The sequence below is a fragment of the Abramis brama genome (genome assembly GCF_963993115.1).
Source record: "Abramis brama genome assembly, chromosome: 16".
NCBI classification, from domain to species: domain Eukaryota; kingdom Metazoa; phylum Chordata; class Actinopteri; order Cypriniformes; family Leuciscidae; genus Abramis; species Abramis brama.
Window position 1 is genome coordinate 16,094,136 of NC_139978.1, and position 17,817 is coordinate 16,111,952.

General features: G+C 37.3%; 2 protein-coding genes across 3 annotated transcripts; both read right to left on the minus strand.

Moving 5' to 3' along the window:
• Positions 1–27: 27 nt before the first annotated feature.
• Positions 28–13,998, minus strand: hnf1a (HNF1 homeobox a). Of its 2 annotated transcripts, none has more exons than XM_084138811.1 (10): positions 13,369–13,998; positions 11,077–11,276; positions 10,806–10,986; positions 9,426–9,628; positions 9,085–9,233; positions 7,471–7,612; positions 7,206–7,394; positions 5,147–5,262; positions 4,205–4,289; positions 28–334 (listed from the first exon to the last, which is right to left on the minus strand). In XM_084138811.1, the coding sequence occupies exons 1-10, from the start codon at positions 13,665–13,667 to the stop codon at positions 204–206; spliced, it is 1,695 nt and encodes a 564-aa protein (XP_083994937.1). In that variant the 5' UTR covers positions 13,668–13,998; the 3' UTR covers positions 28–203. The 2 variants fall into 2 exon arrangements, 1 of the variants encoding a protein (XP_083994937.1); XR_014609497.1 differs by lacking the exon at positions 28–334 and adding an exon at positions 3,238–3,966 and having other exon boundaries at positions 4,040–4,289.
• Positions 13,999–15,749: 1,751 nt separating this feature from the next.
• LOC311098571 (uncharacterized protein) lies at positions 15,750–17,677 on the minus strand. Its single transcript, XM_084138820.1, has 3 exons — positions 17,179–17,677; positions 16,390–16,534; positions 15,750–16,243 (listed from the first exon to the last, which is right to left on the minus strand). Exons 1-3 carry the CDS (start codon positions 17,600–17,602, stop codon positions 15,877–15,879), a joined length of 936 nt encoding a protein of 311 aa, XP_083994946.1. The 5' UTR covers positions 17,603–17,677; the 3' UTR covers positions 15,750–15,876.
• Between the last annotated feature and the right edge of the window lie 140 nt (positions 17,678–17,817).

The following is a 17,817-nucleotide window of genomic DNA, read 5'->3' on the forward strand; positions in this document are numbered from 1 at the left end:
CACGAGTTTGTTTTAAATGAAAACTTGACTGTCCTTTTATTGAGCATAATTTAAGGATTTGTGAAAAAACATCATCATTAGCATGGGTAGGCAGCAAATAGCAATATAGCAGAAGGACAGATCATTGTTTTTTTTGTTTTTTTCATTGTTGTCTGTTTGCTCTCAGCAGCTTTTGGAAGCGGTATTGTCATCAGTAGCTGCAGTTATTGTGCCGTAGAGACCATCTGTGTAGGGATGTAAGGGTCGATGTCCCCTGGTGAAGAGGAGAGCAGGTGTGAAGGATGGGTTTCACTTGTCTGGGTCTGAGGGTAGAGCTCCAAACTACCCGAAGACACTGGAAATTTAAAGGTGAAGTGTGTGAGATTGTTTAATGTTAAAGTACTTTCTCTTAATCCAGTTTATGTACATTGACTACTATTAGTATGCCATTCATGGGTTTATCTCCACCAAAAGTGTAAACATTGAGCCTTCCTGACACCGTCTAAACATTGAGAGCGGTCCTGTTCACACACACTCCGTCTGCAGTACGTAATGTAGTACGTATGCGGTGCAGGAGCAGCACGTGCTTAGGAGCTGCTAATCCGCGGCTTTAAACGGAATAAATATAAACAACGCAATATTCGATTCATTATTTCTATATAGATTTATAGGCTTATATTAAGATGCTCAAGCAAGTGGCAAAACATTTAAACATGATGCGTCTTATGTAAAACTTATGTATAATCACAAATACTTCAACTTACCATCCACATCAACAGCCGAAGAAATTGTCTCCCATGCCTTTTCTTTCGTGTTTAAAACTTTATATGAAAAGTCCTGCTGGTCATACAACACTTCGTGTTTTTCCACCTCACTGTTTAGACGATCGTCATCCATTGTAGGTTTCTTGTTCCGAGTGTAGTTCTCTGACCACCAGCATGTCACATAATAGCATGGTGCGTTCTAGTGCATCTCATATTAAAAAAAAAGTACTTTAGATATAATTTTTTCCGCATTCATTATTTTTGCAACTCCTGGTAAGTCTAAGGAAGCTTATTTTCGCCACAGAATAAAATGATAATTGCGACTTTTTGTCTTACAATTCTGCCTTTTTTATCCGCAATTGCGAGTTTAGAAAAAAAATTGAGAAAAAAAAGTCAGAATTGTAAGACAGTCACAATTACCATTATTTATTCCGTGGCGGAACTGACTTTATTTCTCGCAATTCCGAGTTTATATTTCACGATTCTGACTTTATTTCTTACAATTCTGACTTTATTTCTCGCAATTCCGAGTTTATATTTCACAATTCTGACTTTATTTCTTACAATTCTGACTTTGTTTCTCGCAATTGCAACTTTATATTACGCAATTCTGACATTATGCTACGCAATTCTGACTATTTCTCGCATTTGCAAGTTTACATCACGCAATTCTGACTTTACATCACGCAATTCTGACTTTACATCATGCAATTCTGACTTTATATCACGCAATTCTGACTATTTCTCGCAATTGCAAGTTTACATCACGCAATTTTGACTTTGTTTCTCGCAATTGCAACTTTATATCATGCAATTCTCACTTTATATCACGCAATTCTGACTTATCATGCTATTCTGACTTTATATTACGCAATTCTGACTTTGTTTCTCGCAATTGCGAGTTTATATCATGCAATTCTGACTTTACAACACGCAATTCTGACTTTACATCACGCAATTCTGACTTTACATCACGCAATTCTGACTCTACATCACGTAATTCTGACACTTTCTCGCAATTGCAAGTTTACATCACGCAATTCTGACTTTGTTTCTCGCAATTCCGAGTTTATATCTCACAATTACACTTTACATCACGCAATTCTGACTTTATATCATGCAATTCTGACTTTATATTACGCAATTCTGACTTTGTTTCTCGCAATCGCGAGTTTATATCACGCAATTCTGACTTTTTTCCCTGCAATTGCAAGTTTATATCATGCAATTCTGACTATCATTCTGACTTTATATCACACAATTCTGACTTTGTTTCTCGCAATTGCAAGTTTATATCACGCAATTCTGACTTTATATCATTCAATTCTGACTTTGTTTATCGCTATTGCAAGTTTATATCACACAATTCTGACTTTATATCACACAATTCTGACTTTGTTTCTCACAGTTGTGAGTTTATATCACGCAATTCTGACTATTTCTCACAATTGCAAGTTTATATCACGCAATTCTGACTTTGTTTCTCGCTACCTCGGACAAACAAACAGAGTTGCTAACTGTCTTACAATGACAACTGTCAGTGTGAAAACATCGTCACAAGATGTTTTTGATCAATTTTGGACACAGAAGGACCACCTTTTGTCGAGGAGCATTCAAGTGGGACTTAAATATGCCATGGAGGGATATATAAAACATTTCTAAATAAATATGGTGGTTAACTAGATTAATTTGGAAGAGATGGTTTACAGATCACAATGCAAGCGGGAGAAGCCTCATGTTACGGTCGCCATGATCACAGATGAACAACATCCAGGATCAACACTGTCACCACATGACATGAGAACAGTTAGCTATTTAGGTTTGTACGTTAGCATGGGCTCACTAACTTTAATTGTAACTTATTGAGACTGACAACCAGAAAATGAACGTTTTCGACTTCATTGGGATTGGGGTTGAATCCTTAGGAAACCAGGTTACTGCTCTCACATCATTGATATTATAAATAAACCGGGCTTCAGTCGTATTGCGCAGATAATTGGTCCGTTCACGCAAATCTTAGCACACTTTTGAAACGTGCTGGTGAACGCGCGCACAGTACGGTAATTCAAAACTTGAATACCCATGCCCATCCTCTCAGGACACCTGGAATCAGTGTTACAAGTACCGTTTTACCATTTTTTTGAAGCATAAACACCATCAAAATGGTGAAAGTATCGGATCTTCCAATGTTTCTTTATGGCGCTGAAACCTAAAGATGTCCGAGTTTCGGTCCCCGTGCGACTGATACTCAACTGCCATTGGCTCATCTGCGTTCGAGGGGAGGGGCTTACCGATCAATTCTGACTTTATATGATGCAATTGACTGACTTTATTTCTCGCAATTACGAGTTTATATCACGCAATTCTGACTATATCTCGCAATTCTGAGAAAAAAAAAACTGAATTGTTAGATGTAAACTAGCAATTGTGAGAGGAAAAAAAGGCAGAATTGTGTGATAAGTCGCAATTACTTTATTTTTATTTTTTTTTTTTTGTGGCGCAAACAAGCTTCCATAGTTTTCCTTTTCTTTGCTTTGCCCCAGGGTTAAAGTAAGATTATACTGCTGTGAAAAATAGCAGTATACTTAAATTATATGCATTTATGGTAAAATTGCTATATTTTCATGTCGCGACCTGTGTTCATTCGCATCAACCATGCGAATTCCGCAACTGGATGCGAAACTATCGCTGCACTGCACCGATCATGCACTAGCCGTGTGCAGTGTGAATGCTCGTTTGCATGTTTCGTGGACACAATACACACTGCAAGCGGAGTATGTGTGAACCTGGCATCAGTCTCTTTACAGCTCGGGGCGTGGCTACTAAAGCAGGTGGAGCCAAAGGGTATTTGCCGGTGCGGGACCATGACTGATGTGCACGCGCTGATGAAAATTCAGCTTCGTTTGCAGAAGTGCAAGCCCAAATTCGCTGCATTTAGACTATCAAAGATTAAACGGGTCATTAACTTGCCAAAGTGAACGGGGCATCGACATGTACAAGTTTAACAGTTGTGGCGCGTCACTTCAAAAAATGCTCTGGGTACTTTGGATGTTTATAAGTGAGATGCTCTTGTTCGCTCTCTAGACAGTGTTAGCTTACTCAACTGCTTACTTGACACATAGAAACACAGCTAAAAGTTTTCCTAATATATTGGACTTTTTATTGTAAGTAGCCTACTTTTACCCAAACAGCAACATGGTGTCGGCCCAGATCCGGCCCACATCTGGTACACATGGATTCCACACATTTCAGATGTGACCCGGATCTGGGCTGACACCATGTTGCTGTCTGGGTACCTGTTAAGACATGCCTTTGCCTTTAATTTTGTAATTCCGCTAGGTGTCACTTTGTTGCAGAAATGACATTCTTCATCTTTGATTAAAGGAGAATCATAGATGGGTAATGCAATGGTTTCATAGTAGTAACATTGAATTTGGCTACCGAAAGCACAGGGTTTGTACCTGGTTCTGGTGAAGTGGATTGCAGATGTAAAGACTCCTCTTCAATGGGACTGTCTGTGTGACCCTCAGGATCTGAGGTGAGAATCTGATCAGGAGGAAAAGGATTGATCATTTGAAAGAATCACTGTAGATTCACATAGACTAGTTTTACATTAAAGTTAAAGGTAAAAGCTGTTTTGAATTCCTATAATACAGTTTTGTTTTGATTTGAATCACTAAATGGTAATGAATGTTGTCTTTGAATAGATTCAGATCCATAAAATAAATTCCATTCCTCATTTTTATCTCTTGGCCGTTTTTACATAAAGTTTATAGATTAAGTTTACAGAATAAGTTTAAAGATTATAAAAGCATAATGTCAATGTGATAACCTGATTAAGTCACAAGTACAGTTTCTAGAAATTCAAAGACGTTATTATCTTAGTTACCTTTTGTGGAATATCGTCTGTTACAAAGAATATTAATTTATATTAGATCAAAAATAATTCTAAGTGCTACATGCAGTGATAGGAAGTAATTTGTTTGGATCTTCAAAGTTTTGGTTACCTGGACTTTCACATAGAAACCTCTCATAAATTTTTTTTTTTTCAGCATTCTTTTATGAACAGAAAACTCAAAAGAACAGCATTTATTTGATGGAACACTTCTGTAACATTATAAATGTCTTTGTCACTTTTGACCAATTTAATGCATCCTTGCAGAATTGACCCTGACCCAGAACATTTGAACTCTAGTGTATCGCCAAAAGAGAATTATGGGTAAATTCATGTTTTAGTTTGAGAATATGCCGAATGCCATGTTCACATGAATATGGCTGTAAGCTCTGTGGACTGTGGAGCAGGTAAAACTTTCTTCTAAATAAAGCCCAGTATATGAACCTTAATCTAAAAATGATGTGCATGTAAACATGGTCAGTGTGATGAGACTGTGTTTGCTCCTTGCCTGTCGAACAGCTGTGAGGTTAGTCAGTGTCCCAATGCTGTTGCCTTCTGCGATGACCATAGCCTGGGACAGGAGACTGGAGGAGGGGTAAGAGCTCAGGTCTGCTTTGCTATACACTGAAACACACAAAATATTAAAGCAGGATGAACTAGACAAACTAGGTCTTTGCATGGTTCTTGTCCATTCAAAACTCACTGGCACCATGCTAATAGCTATAGCACCATGTAGCTAAAGTGTTCCGATTACTAGTAAGTACATTGCTACACTACCGGTCAAAAGTTTGGAATAGTTTTTTTGTGTTAGAAAGAAGTCTCTTATGTTCACCAAGGCTGCATTTATTTGATCAAAAACAGTAATATTGTGATATTACTTTTTTTATTATTTTAACAGTTGTACTCTCGTGTGGCTTGCGTAAACACATTTTGTTGTGCCTTGAAAGGTTGCCTTGTAAAAGCAAACCAAATTAATATATTTTAAAATGCAATTTATTTTTCTGGCAGCAAAGCTAAATTTTCAGCATTATTACCCCAGTCTTCAGTGTCACATGATGCTTCAGAAATCATTATAATATGCTGATTTGCTGCTCGGTTATTTTGTTATTGTTGCTTAAAGGGGTGGTATAATGGCCTTTTCACAAGATGTAAAATAAGTCTTTGATGTCCCCAGAGTGTGTATGTGAAGTTCTCAAAATACTAAAAATAAATAATAATTTTTTATAGCATGTTAAAGTTGTCAATTTTTGAGGGTGAGCAAAAACACACCGTTTTTGTGTCTGTTCCTTTAAATGCAAATGAGCTGCTGCTCCCGACACAGTGGGCGGAGCTTCAAGAGCTTGTGTCCTTTTACCTCACACAGACATGCACTGGAAATTTCTAAAACTTTTAGCCTTTTTATGTTCAAACCGAAGTCAGAATGATGGAGAGACTCAAGAAGAAGTGACAACATGTAGACAACCGTTCTGAATGGTTAGTTGGTGAATTTATGTAGCTTATGTGTAGTTATCTTCTAGTCATTGATTAGCATATTCTGTCTGATAATCTATAAATCACATTCCTGGGGGCGGGGTTTATGTAAATTTTAGGGTTAGTGATGTCATTAACCGGGAGGAATGTCGTGTAGTCCCAAACAGCCGTTTGTTGGAGTCCTTAAAAAGCAATTTCTTTCAAATAAAATATCTCCCTTTGCTTTGAACTTTGAGCATTGTAACTTTGGAGATGTTGTTTATGCTCAAACAGCAACATTACACACTAACTAAAGTTAGAAAAGTGAAATCATATTCAACCACCCCTTTAATTATTTTGTAATAATGGTTCTTATTGTTAGCAATATTTTTGTGGAAACTGACACATTTTGTGTTCAGGATTCTTTGATGAATCGAAAGTAAAACAAATTAAGAGCATTTATTTGAATTAGAAATCTTTTGTAACATTATAAATGTCTTTACTTTCACTTTTGATCAATTTACTGCATCCTTGCTGAATAAGTGTTCCTTTCTTTTTTCTTTTCTTTCTTTTTTTTTTTTTTTTTTTTAAATTTCACTACCCAGAATGGTAGTGTATCACGGTTTCCACAAAAATATTAGCATCACAGATGTTTTCAACATTGATAATAATAAGAAATTTTTCTTGAGCAGCAAATCAGCATATTAGAATGATTTCTGAAGGATCATGTGGCACTGAAGACTGGAGCAATGATGCTGAAAATTCAGCTTTACCATCACAGAAATAAATTACATTTTAAAATATATTATAATAGAAAATACTTATTTTAAATAAAAAATATTTCACAATATTACCAGTATTGTTGCGATTTACTGTAGTTTTGATCAAACAAATGCATCCTTGCTGAGCATAAGGAACTTCTTACAAAAACATTAAGAAATCGAAATAATTCCAAACCTTTGACCGCTATAGTGTATGTGGTTGCTAGGATGTTCTGGGTGGTTTCTAAGGAATCACTAGATGGTTTTTAAGTAAAAAATGTCCCCCCATAATAATAGTGATGCTTGTCTTAAAAAGCACCACTAATTAATTACTTACACCACTAATTAAGTACTTACTGTGGCATGGGAATTGTGCCATTGTTGCCATGAAGGAGCTTGGGCTAATGTGCGACTGGAGCTGCTGTGTTATTGGCTGCTGCGGTGAGGCTTGAAGCTGCTGCTGAAACGAGATTGGCTGAAGGGTAGTAAACCCTCCCCCCATGTTGTTGATGACAGGGACCGTCTGTGGTTGAGAGGACGTCAAACCTACAGTAAAACACATGTATTAACATTAGCAGTGTTTTGGTGTTAAACTGTTCATGTAGATCACTATGCTTTATACCTATGAGAAGCGAGGAGTCTCCTAGACTCATTACACTTGGTAGGGAGGCCATGATCAGTCCTGGAGGGCCAGCGGAGGATCCGGACAATCCATGCAGGGAAGTGAGAGTACTGACAGGAGGTAAGGAGCCACCAGCAGATACCTAAGAAAGGAATAAAAACTCAGACTGTCAAGCTTCAGTTTCCATTTGCCTTAAACCCCAAAGTGAAAAATTCTTTCAACGTTTAGGGAATATTGCTTTTTAAATGTCTCAGTGTTTTTGTCCATACAAAGTCAAAAGGGTTCTAATGTTGTTTTGGTCCCCACCGACTACTATCGAATGGACACAAACTGTTGAAAAATTATTTTATTTATAATATTGAAAAATATATTTTTGTCCTGCAGAACTAAGAAATTTGTACAGGTTTGGGTGACATGAGGGTGACTAAATGATGACATAATTTACATTTTGGGTCAAACTGTTTGGCAGTGTTGCAAGTTTGTATTTAAAAAAAAAAAAAAAAAAAAAAACAGCATTAAGCATTAACTAGCAAATTAGCATTGCACCACATGAAAAGCTCAATAAATATAATAAATACTGATAAAGAATCTAAAGATAAATGTGAAATATCTCTTTTTGAGCCATGTGGTCATAAAATGTCACTACATTTAAGATTATGTCAGAAACAGGAAATTTCTTTAATATTAAAATATCACATATTAAATACATAATGTATTAATTTCAATATAAGGCAGACTTCAGTTTTTAGTACATTAACCATTTAATATGTAATGTGATGATAGGTCGCAAAGTGGCTGATATAAATATAAAAATTGTTACACTCACACTTTGAACAACATGATGGTGAGTCAATAAATGTTCTAATTTTGAATACAGAAATAAGTAATTATGTTTTTTTTAAAATGTGAAACTAAAACCACCAGTAGGTGGCGGCAAGTCAGCATAATAATGAGTGAGTAATTGAATCATTCTATTAATTCAAAATGACTGATTCATTCAAGAACGAAGCAAGTGAGTCATACATTTATGAATAGGTCATTGAATCATTCAATCAACCAATTTCTTCAAGACGCGGACCATTCAGGAACGAAACACAAATGTGGGTACTCAAAGATGTGCTACGATTCTCCTATTGAGTTGTTTGGAATTATTATAGTTGTCGAAAAAGAGCAAAAACAAACAATAGTATGTCTAAAATATAAAATAAGTCACTTAATAATAACTTATTGTTTGTCAAACTGTTGAATAAAATCAATATCACATTTGCAATCATGCTGATATTCATGGAAAACAACAGCACTTACGGTATGTTATACATGCAAAGAAAAGAAAAACACTAGAAAAGGGGCATTGTTTGCACCCATATCTTGAATTTCGGGAGCAGTTTGGTGGCATTTTTGCCCCTAAAACCCTGTTAAAGGTATGGTACGTAACCTGGGAGAGGCTAGGAATAACAAGATAGCTTTAAAAGTATAAGATCCCACCTTACCTTCAGAGTGTCTAGGAGGAACTGTAAAAGGTGGCTGCTGCATACCGTTATTGTGAACACAGACTGTTCCTTTAATCTCACTGATTTTTTGTGATATGTGTCAAGAAGTGTATTTTATTCTCACTGGTTTAAGATGGTGTGCATCCAGGAGTGTATGACTGGGTTCTAGCTGAACTGGACTGGCGAGACGACCGCCACCACCCCTGTCTTCACCACTGGAGCTTCTCATTGTGCCCAAACTCTCACACAGCACTGATTGGCTGTACTTCAGACCTTCAGTGAATGGACAAAAGAGAAAGGTGGGTAAAACAGGTCAGATTTAGGGAGAAATCTTCAAAGAATTCTTCTAAGTCATTCAAAATCAACCCATTGGACATTAAAAGGGTTTCAATTGTTTTTGCATAAATGACAAGCATCAGTCAACAGATGGTATATGGGTAGGTATGAGCTTGAATGACTTCATACCTGGTGAAGGACTAGATGATAATGTTTGTCCTGTGGAGGAAGCAGATTGGCTGCTGTAGGGAACATCCAGTGCCAGTTTGTGGCGAAAGGCCTCCTCTTTACGGCGATTCGCGAACCAATTGTATACACGAACCTCTGTGACCAAATTAGAGCCCAGGCCAGCCAATTGAGAAGGAGAAACTCCCCTCTGAAGGCACTCCGCTCTGAAACACACATGGATTCAAGCGGTATTAGCGATATGTGAATAAAAGCCTAAATTAAATCTGTTCATCATATAAAGCGATTGTATCTCTTCAGAAGAAGAGTTAATGGCTCGATTCATTCGGATTTCTTTATCAATCTCTTTAAGAACGTTTTGAAGCATCAGAGTTTTGTGTAAATAGACTTTTAATGGATGAATGGAAATCTTTCAGATTTCATTAAAAATATCTTCATTTGTGTTTAGAATATAAACAGTCTTATGGTTTTGAAATGACATGAGGGTAAATAAATGTTGACAGAATTTCCCTATCCCTTTAACCCTTAAACATGTACCTTAGGTCTTTATTGACCTGGGACGTCATTCATTACCCTCCTCCTCATTCATTTTTTAAAGTTAGGCATCAACCTTCTTAGTATTCCTTAATCAATTCATTATAAACAATATAACAATAAAAAAAAAAATCATAAAAGAATCCCTGTTTTCCCCTTAATTTTTTGTAAAAATAGTAGGCCTATGAGGTTGCTAACGGCATGTGGTTTGTAACAATGTATAAGAAAAAGTATATTTTTTCTGCACAACAATAATTTAATCTCTGATGACTGAATAAGTGCAATTCACCTTTATTCCACAAAGTGGCAATGTCTGAAACACAATGAAGAAGTGATGTTTCACTCATAGTTACCGCAGGCAGAAAACAAAAGAATAGGAAGAATCATCAGCAAAACTTGAATTGGCTCAGTGATTTAGTGCAGCGCAAGTACTGAACGCAATCAAATATCAGTGTCACTGTGACTTGATGGTGGATCTGGTGAAGAAGCTGTCAGCGATCAAAATATTGATTTTGAAGATGTTGAAAATTATAGTTTTGAGATCGAGAATATGAGCCAGATGCTGAATGTACTGGGAAATGAGCTCTGACGAAGACAGTGATGATGGTATAAAACATCTGCTCAAACTGAACCCTTCCAAGCTCCAAAAGGTAACAAAATATGCTTTATTTTTATTCTTCTGTAATTGTTACTCTAATATCAGGAGAGTTTTTAATTATTTTGACAGGTAGAGATCCATCCGTGTTAGATAGATCCGGGTCGCTAAAGACCCCAATATGTAATAATGATTGGCGAAACATTCATGCATTTAAGGGTTGAAATCAATTTGGGTTATGACGCCCAGTTCACCTGTTGCACTCCTCCACCAGTCCCTCCCTCTCCTCCTTACTGGGGTTCTTCTGTCGTTCATAAGCCTGGAATAGGATTTGCTGGGAGGCAGGACCCCATTTGAATCGATTCCTCCGTCCCTTTCTCACATCCTCCCCGGATTCCTCTCCTGACATGACACCGCGACTGGCATTGGTGAATTCTGCATTAATCAGTGTGAGAGATGAATTCATTCTAATAGTGTACAAAAACAAAATCTTGTAAAAGAGAAATAAGAAATTCCCATACTCACGTTGGCTGATCTCTGTCTGTTTCTTGATGTACCAGCTGTACAGGGCGGCACGCTTCTGGTTCTTCATGGGTGTGCCCTTGTTGAGGTGCTGGGAGAGATGGGATTGGTTGAGGCCCGTGGACTCCACCACCTCTCGCTGTGGTAGGTTGTGCTGCTGCATGTAACTCTTCACTATTTTAGCCACATGCCAGGGATCCTGTCTAACACACCAACACATTAATACATTATAATATGCATTTCTGAATAACAAGTTCTCATGAAAGTGCATGAACAGCATGATGCTTATTTCGGGATAATTCGAAGGAAATTGTGCCATTTGTGCCTATAAATTTCAGGATTTCTTTGATTGTCTTTCAAGAATCATATTTTTCTATCTTAATTATGTGATTATGGCCTTCCAAAATATTCTATATGTATTTTAATTACGGTCAGTAAATTTTTTAATTATTTATTTTTATTTAAATAATTGAATACTTTTATTCAAAGGTAATTTTGGGGTCAGTAAAGTTTTTTTTCGATAATTTAACACTTTTTTTCTTAGGTAATTTTAAGTTCATTAAATTGATTAAATGTGATAGCAAAGACTGTTTCTATTTCACATAAATTCTGTTCTTTTGTACTTTATATTCATCAGAGAATCCTGGGGGGAAAAAAGTGTCACAGTTTCCTCAGAAATATTTTGCAGCACAACTGTTTTCAACATTGATTATAATAAGAAATATTTCTGAGCAGCAAATTAGCATGTAAGAATGATTTCTGAAGGATCATGTGACACTAAAGACTGGAGTAATGATGCTGAAAATTCATCTTTGATCACAGGAATAAATTACATTTTAAAATATATTCAAATAGAAAACTTATTTTAAACTGTAATAATATTTCACAATATTTCTATCTGACTGTATTTTGATCAAATAAATGCAGCCTTGGTGAGCATAAGAGACTTGCAAAACTATTTAAAAAATATCTAACTGACCCCATTTTTAATTGTAGTGTATAACTCAAGAAATTCTGGTATCACTCAGTTTTGGTATCGTGTTACAATTTTTTAAAAAGTATAAAAAATGTCTTATAATGGCATTAACTTGCACATTTCAGTGCATTACGTCACATGAAATGCTCAATAAACATAATTAATACTGATAAAGTCTGTAAAGAGAAAAAATATCTCTTTATGAGCCATGTGGTCAGATATATTTGATGATAAATATGATTTCATAAGCAGAAAGAATGTCTTTAATATTTCTCAGAACATCAGAAAACATTACATAGTGAAAGCATGAAATTGTAATTTTAGTACCAGTTAAAATGTTGTTTTTAATACATATCCATTTAAACTGTAATGGTGAACACACGTCTATATAAAGGCAACAGTGCCACCGGTGTACTATGTACTAATACATATATATATATATATATATATATATATATATATATATATATATATATATATATATATATATATATGTATTAGTACATAGTACACCGGTGGCACTGTTGCCTTTAAAAAACTCTAAAATATTCTGAATATTTTATTTTCATGTATATCAAGACGAGAGAAGGTTGAGGGGGAAGAGGAAGGATAATATAGAGGTAGAGATGGTGCAATGTTTACACTGTAAGATAAGGAAAGAGACACAGGGCCAAAGTCCAGTAAAAGAATAACCCTTGTGAAAGCTATACAAAGTAAACACACAAAGCCTCACAAACACACAAACATATCCAACACCAATGCATTTCACCTATACAAATCACTCACACGTATAAAGCAATTTAAATAAAGAGCATTGCAAATCCATTTTTATCACTGTTCAAAGAGCCACCTTTTTGGCAACAAACCTCCCTTCACAACAGCACTATCTTTACAATATCACCACAGTCTTGTGTACACAAACACACTCACACAGAGCGATGTCACTCTGTTAATTTTAACCAGTCGATGTAGCTCATTTATTAAAAAGATAGAAATGGCCAGAGAATAATGAATAGGGTGGGTAATTAGTAACTAAAAAAGGTGGAACCTCCCTTATATTCACCCCATCAGTTGGGAAGCAGAGCATTAGAGGAGAGAGGAAGCCAATGAATAGGAATAGAAGAGAGAAGACCTGAGATCAGCCAGAGAAAAAGAGGAGGTTTAATCAGGAAATTATGGAGTAAAATAGTAAGTCGAGAAGACGAGGGTAGATTTTGATGATGCTTCTTTAGAAGAGCAATATTTGAGGCACTGAAGTCTTGTTAGATAGTTCAGCATGTGTGTTTTGGATTGATTGAAAGTTTTTTTTAGTTACTTACTGCAACAGCTGGTCGACTTCAGCCCTTTGCCTGGCGGCCTCCTCCGGTGGAAGTCTCTCTAAATCATGGAAGATGGGAGGAGGATTGTCCATCTCTCCCTCCTCCGAGCTCTCTCCGTCGGCCCGGTCCGTTCTCTCTCCACCGGCCGAGCCCCGTTCTCTCTCCAGGTCTCCCATGGCCTGGATCAGCAGCTCTTTGGACAGTCCCGAGCCCAGCAGAGACCACACCAGCTGCTCCTGCAAGGCCGACAGCCGGCCGCTTCCTTCTCCTCCTGCTCTCCTCCCCTCTCCTCCCTCCATCTCGTGTTCCGAGGTGTTTTAGCAGCCGTTGTTCTTCTATAATTTCCTCGCACACACTTTGTGCGCAAACGGACGCACACACACGCAGTTATCGGACGCGTTCAGTATTCGCCTGTTTCTCAGGGTTTGAGTTCAGTAGACCGTCCTTTAGAAGAAGAGCTTGTTTTCATTTTCTTTATCCTTTTCTTTTCCTTGTTTTCCAGTGTTCCTCTGTTTCTGCTCCTGTATTAAGTCTAGACACCTGTTGTCCTTTTGCTTTGAAATCAGATTTTTTGCTACTTGCTTTTCCCTTCATCCCCTCCTCCTTACTCTGTCGCTCTCTCTCTCTCTCGTTCTCTCCCCCTCTCTTTGAACTTTGGCCTCGGCCTGTGTTGAGGGCAAAGTGTAGAGTCTAACCATTCAGTGAAAATGAGCATTACAAACACATTCAACACTCGCACTGTAAGCTTGCCTGAGAGTCTTGAAGACTCCTGTTTACATGTTCACATCACACACTGCACATATGATGTTTCTTAAAACTTCTTGCACTTTTATGTACCGTACCATTTATGTACCAATTGTTGCTTTTTTTAAAAATATATATTTGAAAATGACTTTTCATGTTATTTATTACATTTATTGGAGCCCTTTAAGTACATTTTATTTGATTTTATTGTTTCACCCTTGTTCCAAACTTTTTCAAAAAATTTATCTTAAAAGAGAGTGAAATAATTTCGATATTTATTGTATATCAATATCACAACCTAACCCACCGTTATCCTTCAAGTTATTGTTCACATGCAATCGTCAGTGCCACAGTTTTTCCCACTCCATTTAAAAATAATTATATTCACTTGCATCTATTGTCATATTTGTCCACATTTAAGTCTAAAATACATAAACATATATTTTACACATTTATAAAACTGTTCACCCTTTTAGTTTTATTTTTGTTTTTTTAAATTGAGTGTATAGTTCCATAAAATATTACCATATGATAATTTTACATTAACTCTTGTAAACTTATACAAAGTTATTGTCACTGTTTCCAGAACTATGCTAGTGAAAATATGACTGACTCGTATAAAAATGTGCTTTAGGATAGTAGCATAATCTGTAAAAGTACAGTACACCTGCACTGTAACAACTGGAAAATGGAGTAAAATATATTCAAACAGACAAGAGAAACATCAACTCAAGTCTTTAACTCAAAATTATAAAATATTTTGAAAAAATGTATAAAATAATTACAAAATAATTCAAGCTAAAATATGCCTTGCAATAAACCGTAATGTACATGACAGTTTGAGGTCGGTAAGATCTTAACCGTTTATGAAAGAAGTCTCACCAAGGCTTCATTTATTTGATTAAAATGAAAATAAAAACAGTAATATTGCGTAATATTATTACAATTTTAAAAAACTGTTTTCTATTGTAATATATATTTAAAATGTACTTGATTCCTGTGATGCAAAGCTGAATTTTCAGCCTCATTACTCCAGTCTTCAGTTTCACATAAACCGCCGCAAGCATTTGAATGATAGTGTATTTCCTAACATGTGTAAACAGGAATTAGTAAATTGTGTGCATTGCATGACCTGATGTTTATATTTGAGTAGTTAAAATAGCAATGGATGCTCAACACACTAATCAAAATTACAATCTGAAATATTTTCTTCTCTTGAATTCTCATTCAAACCTGAAAACGACCAAGTTCTGTATGTGAGTGTGACCCTTTTTGTATTTAAATGTGACTGTTTTTAAAATCCAGTCCTTTTCAACACCTTGTTGAGACAAAACAACACACTGGCAACAGGAACAAACTCTTGGACACTTAGATTCAACGCAAAAAAAAAAAAAGTTTTTATATATAGAACTGTAATTATACACTATTTACATTTATCTCACAAATAACACCCATAATTTAATAAATTCAATTTACATGCTGAAGTGCATAGTTTTCCATATAACATAGGCCACTCTGAATTACAGTAAGCTCTCTGGAGCTGAAGCCCCATTGTCACAGAACAATGGACATCATTAGCAATTCTTCAAAAAATAGCGAACCATCCAGGGAACATTCACACCAGGTGTTAGTGGACTGAATGGACGGAGACTTTATGGCCACAAAGAACTTGTGAAGGGGGAGCGCTAGGGATTGACAGTCTTTGGTTGCACTTTCTAAATGTATTTGCTAAAATCACTGTTCAATATGGTCGCAAACGTCTTGCTATCTGTAGGTCAGAGCGATGAAGGGTGCGTGTTCTAGATGCACACCGTAATTTTGACAGGGCTGTGCGATATTGTCCACTAAGCTGCAGTGTAAAGCCAGTCCCAGCTCTAAAGAGGGCTGCAGGGGGGCGGCACCCTCCCTGCCCTCATTTACCTCCCCCCACACTACAGGCACTGTGTCTTGAAGGGAAGGGGGTCTTTGCTTTTGGACAACGGCCCCTGGTCTGGTCAAGCCCCTCACCCGATGCATTTCCATCAGGCTCGGGCCTCTACTGGATCCTCCGATCGCCCGCTGCAGAGCCTGGAAGAGGGCGAGAAGATCTACTCTCAGCTCCACGACACCATCTCGAAACCAGACACTGTACCTGTGCAGAGAGAAGGACAAAATTGGGTGGTTTTTTATTTAATTTTTTTTTTTTTTAGAATATCAGTCATTTAATTTTGTAGTTGCTTTGGAGAATAGTGTTATTAACAACATTCTCACTTCATCTATCAAGTTCCTCTGCCTCACCTGGTAGGGAACCCTCGTTTCTCCAGTGAGGGGAGCACAGGTTGGATGTTGAGGTGTTGGGGGTTTGAAAAGTGCAAATGAACTTCTGCTTTCTCCAACGGTGCGGACAGCACATCTTCGCCAAGCAGAAACTCAATGTTGGAGTCTTGACAAGTCAGAAAGAGACACATAATGTTAAGGGACAGTGCTGTCATCCAGTCTATGTACCTACTGTAAAATATAAGGATTATTGTACCTACAAATTATGTATTACCCTGATGAAAAGACAAGGCTGGTTTATATTTCAAGGGAATTTCTGAATTTCAAGGTGCCTGTTGCTCAATTAAAATCGTCCTTTAGTAATTTACCACCCTTGGCCACACACACACACACACACACACACACACACACACACACACATATATAACTTTTTTATATTAAGTAATACAAGTTATAATGCCAATATTTTTGTCAAAACCACTCTACAAAATAAAATCGTTTGGCGCTACTGTTGCTATCGTTACATTAACGCTACTTCTGTTCGAAATATTTAGAGTTCTTTTTTGACTAAATTTGAATAACGCTGTTTTATTTTAAACCCTACTACCTTTTGTAAAACTTCACTCTAAACTTAATTTAGATGCTTTGAGGCTTAATTACCTTTAATTTACTACTCACCATCAAAAACGTAGCTGGTGAAGCTTTATCTAATCGAGGAACGATTACGTGAGTAACGTGAGTAGGCTATTATCGGGACACCAGCATCCCATGTTGCGCATCAGTTTCTCAGCAAGGTATCCAACTACTTACCCCCAATTTTTCCGCCTTGTATTCCCTTGACACTTCCACAGTGGTACCCCACTTGACAACAGCGATACACCCGTCTAACGAATCTGAAGAGGGCTTGTTCTGGAAAAACAGCACGACGTGGACCATCACTCATCGTCGATAATATCTTCAGACGGTACATCTGACCCCAGTCCCCAAGCGGACTGGTGCTCTCCGTCCACGGTGCGCTCAGGAGGGCGCACTGGTCGTGCTCGGATCCCGGTTCGCGACGGCTCCGTCTCTGGACGTGTCCAATACGGATTTTACGCTCTCCTTGAAACGATGTCACCTTGCGAAGCTGTGAACGAAGCGATCTGCACTGTACTCCTATAGTAATTGCCATGAAAGCGAGGACCAGCAGTGAAACCCGCGTGCGCGTAACCGTGGCCATCTCAAGTATCCACATATAGTATTGCTCTCCGGTGATGCTCGTCTCGTGCTCTCCACGATACGACTAAAGAGGATGAATCTCCTGCTCTGACAATAAGCTCAGTTTCTTCAGAATTTGAATTCTGGCTTCTTCTGACTCTCCTCCCCCTGGTTTTGTTTGGGACCCTTAAGCAGCCATTCGCACCCCCATCGACCTTTTAATGTGTCTGCATAATGAGGCGCCTAGAGCCC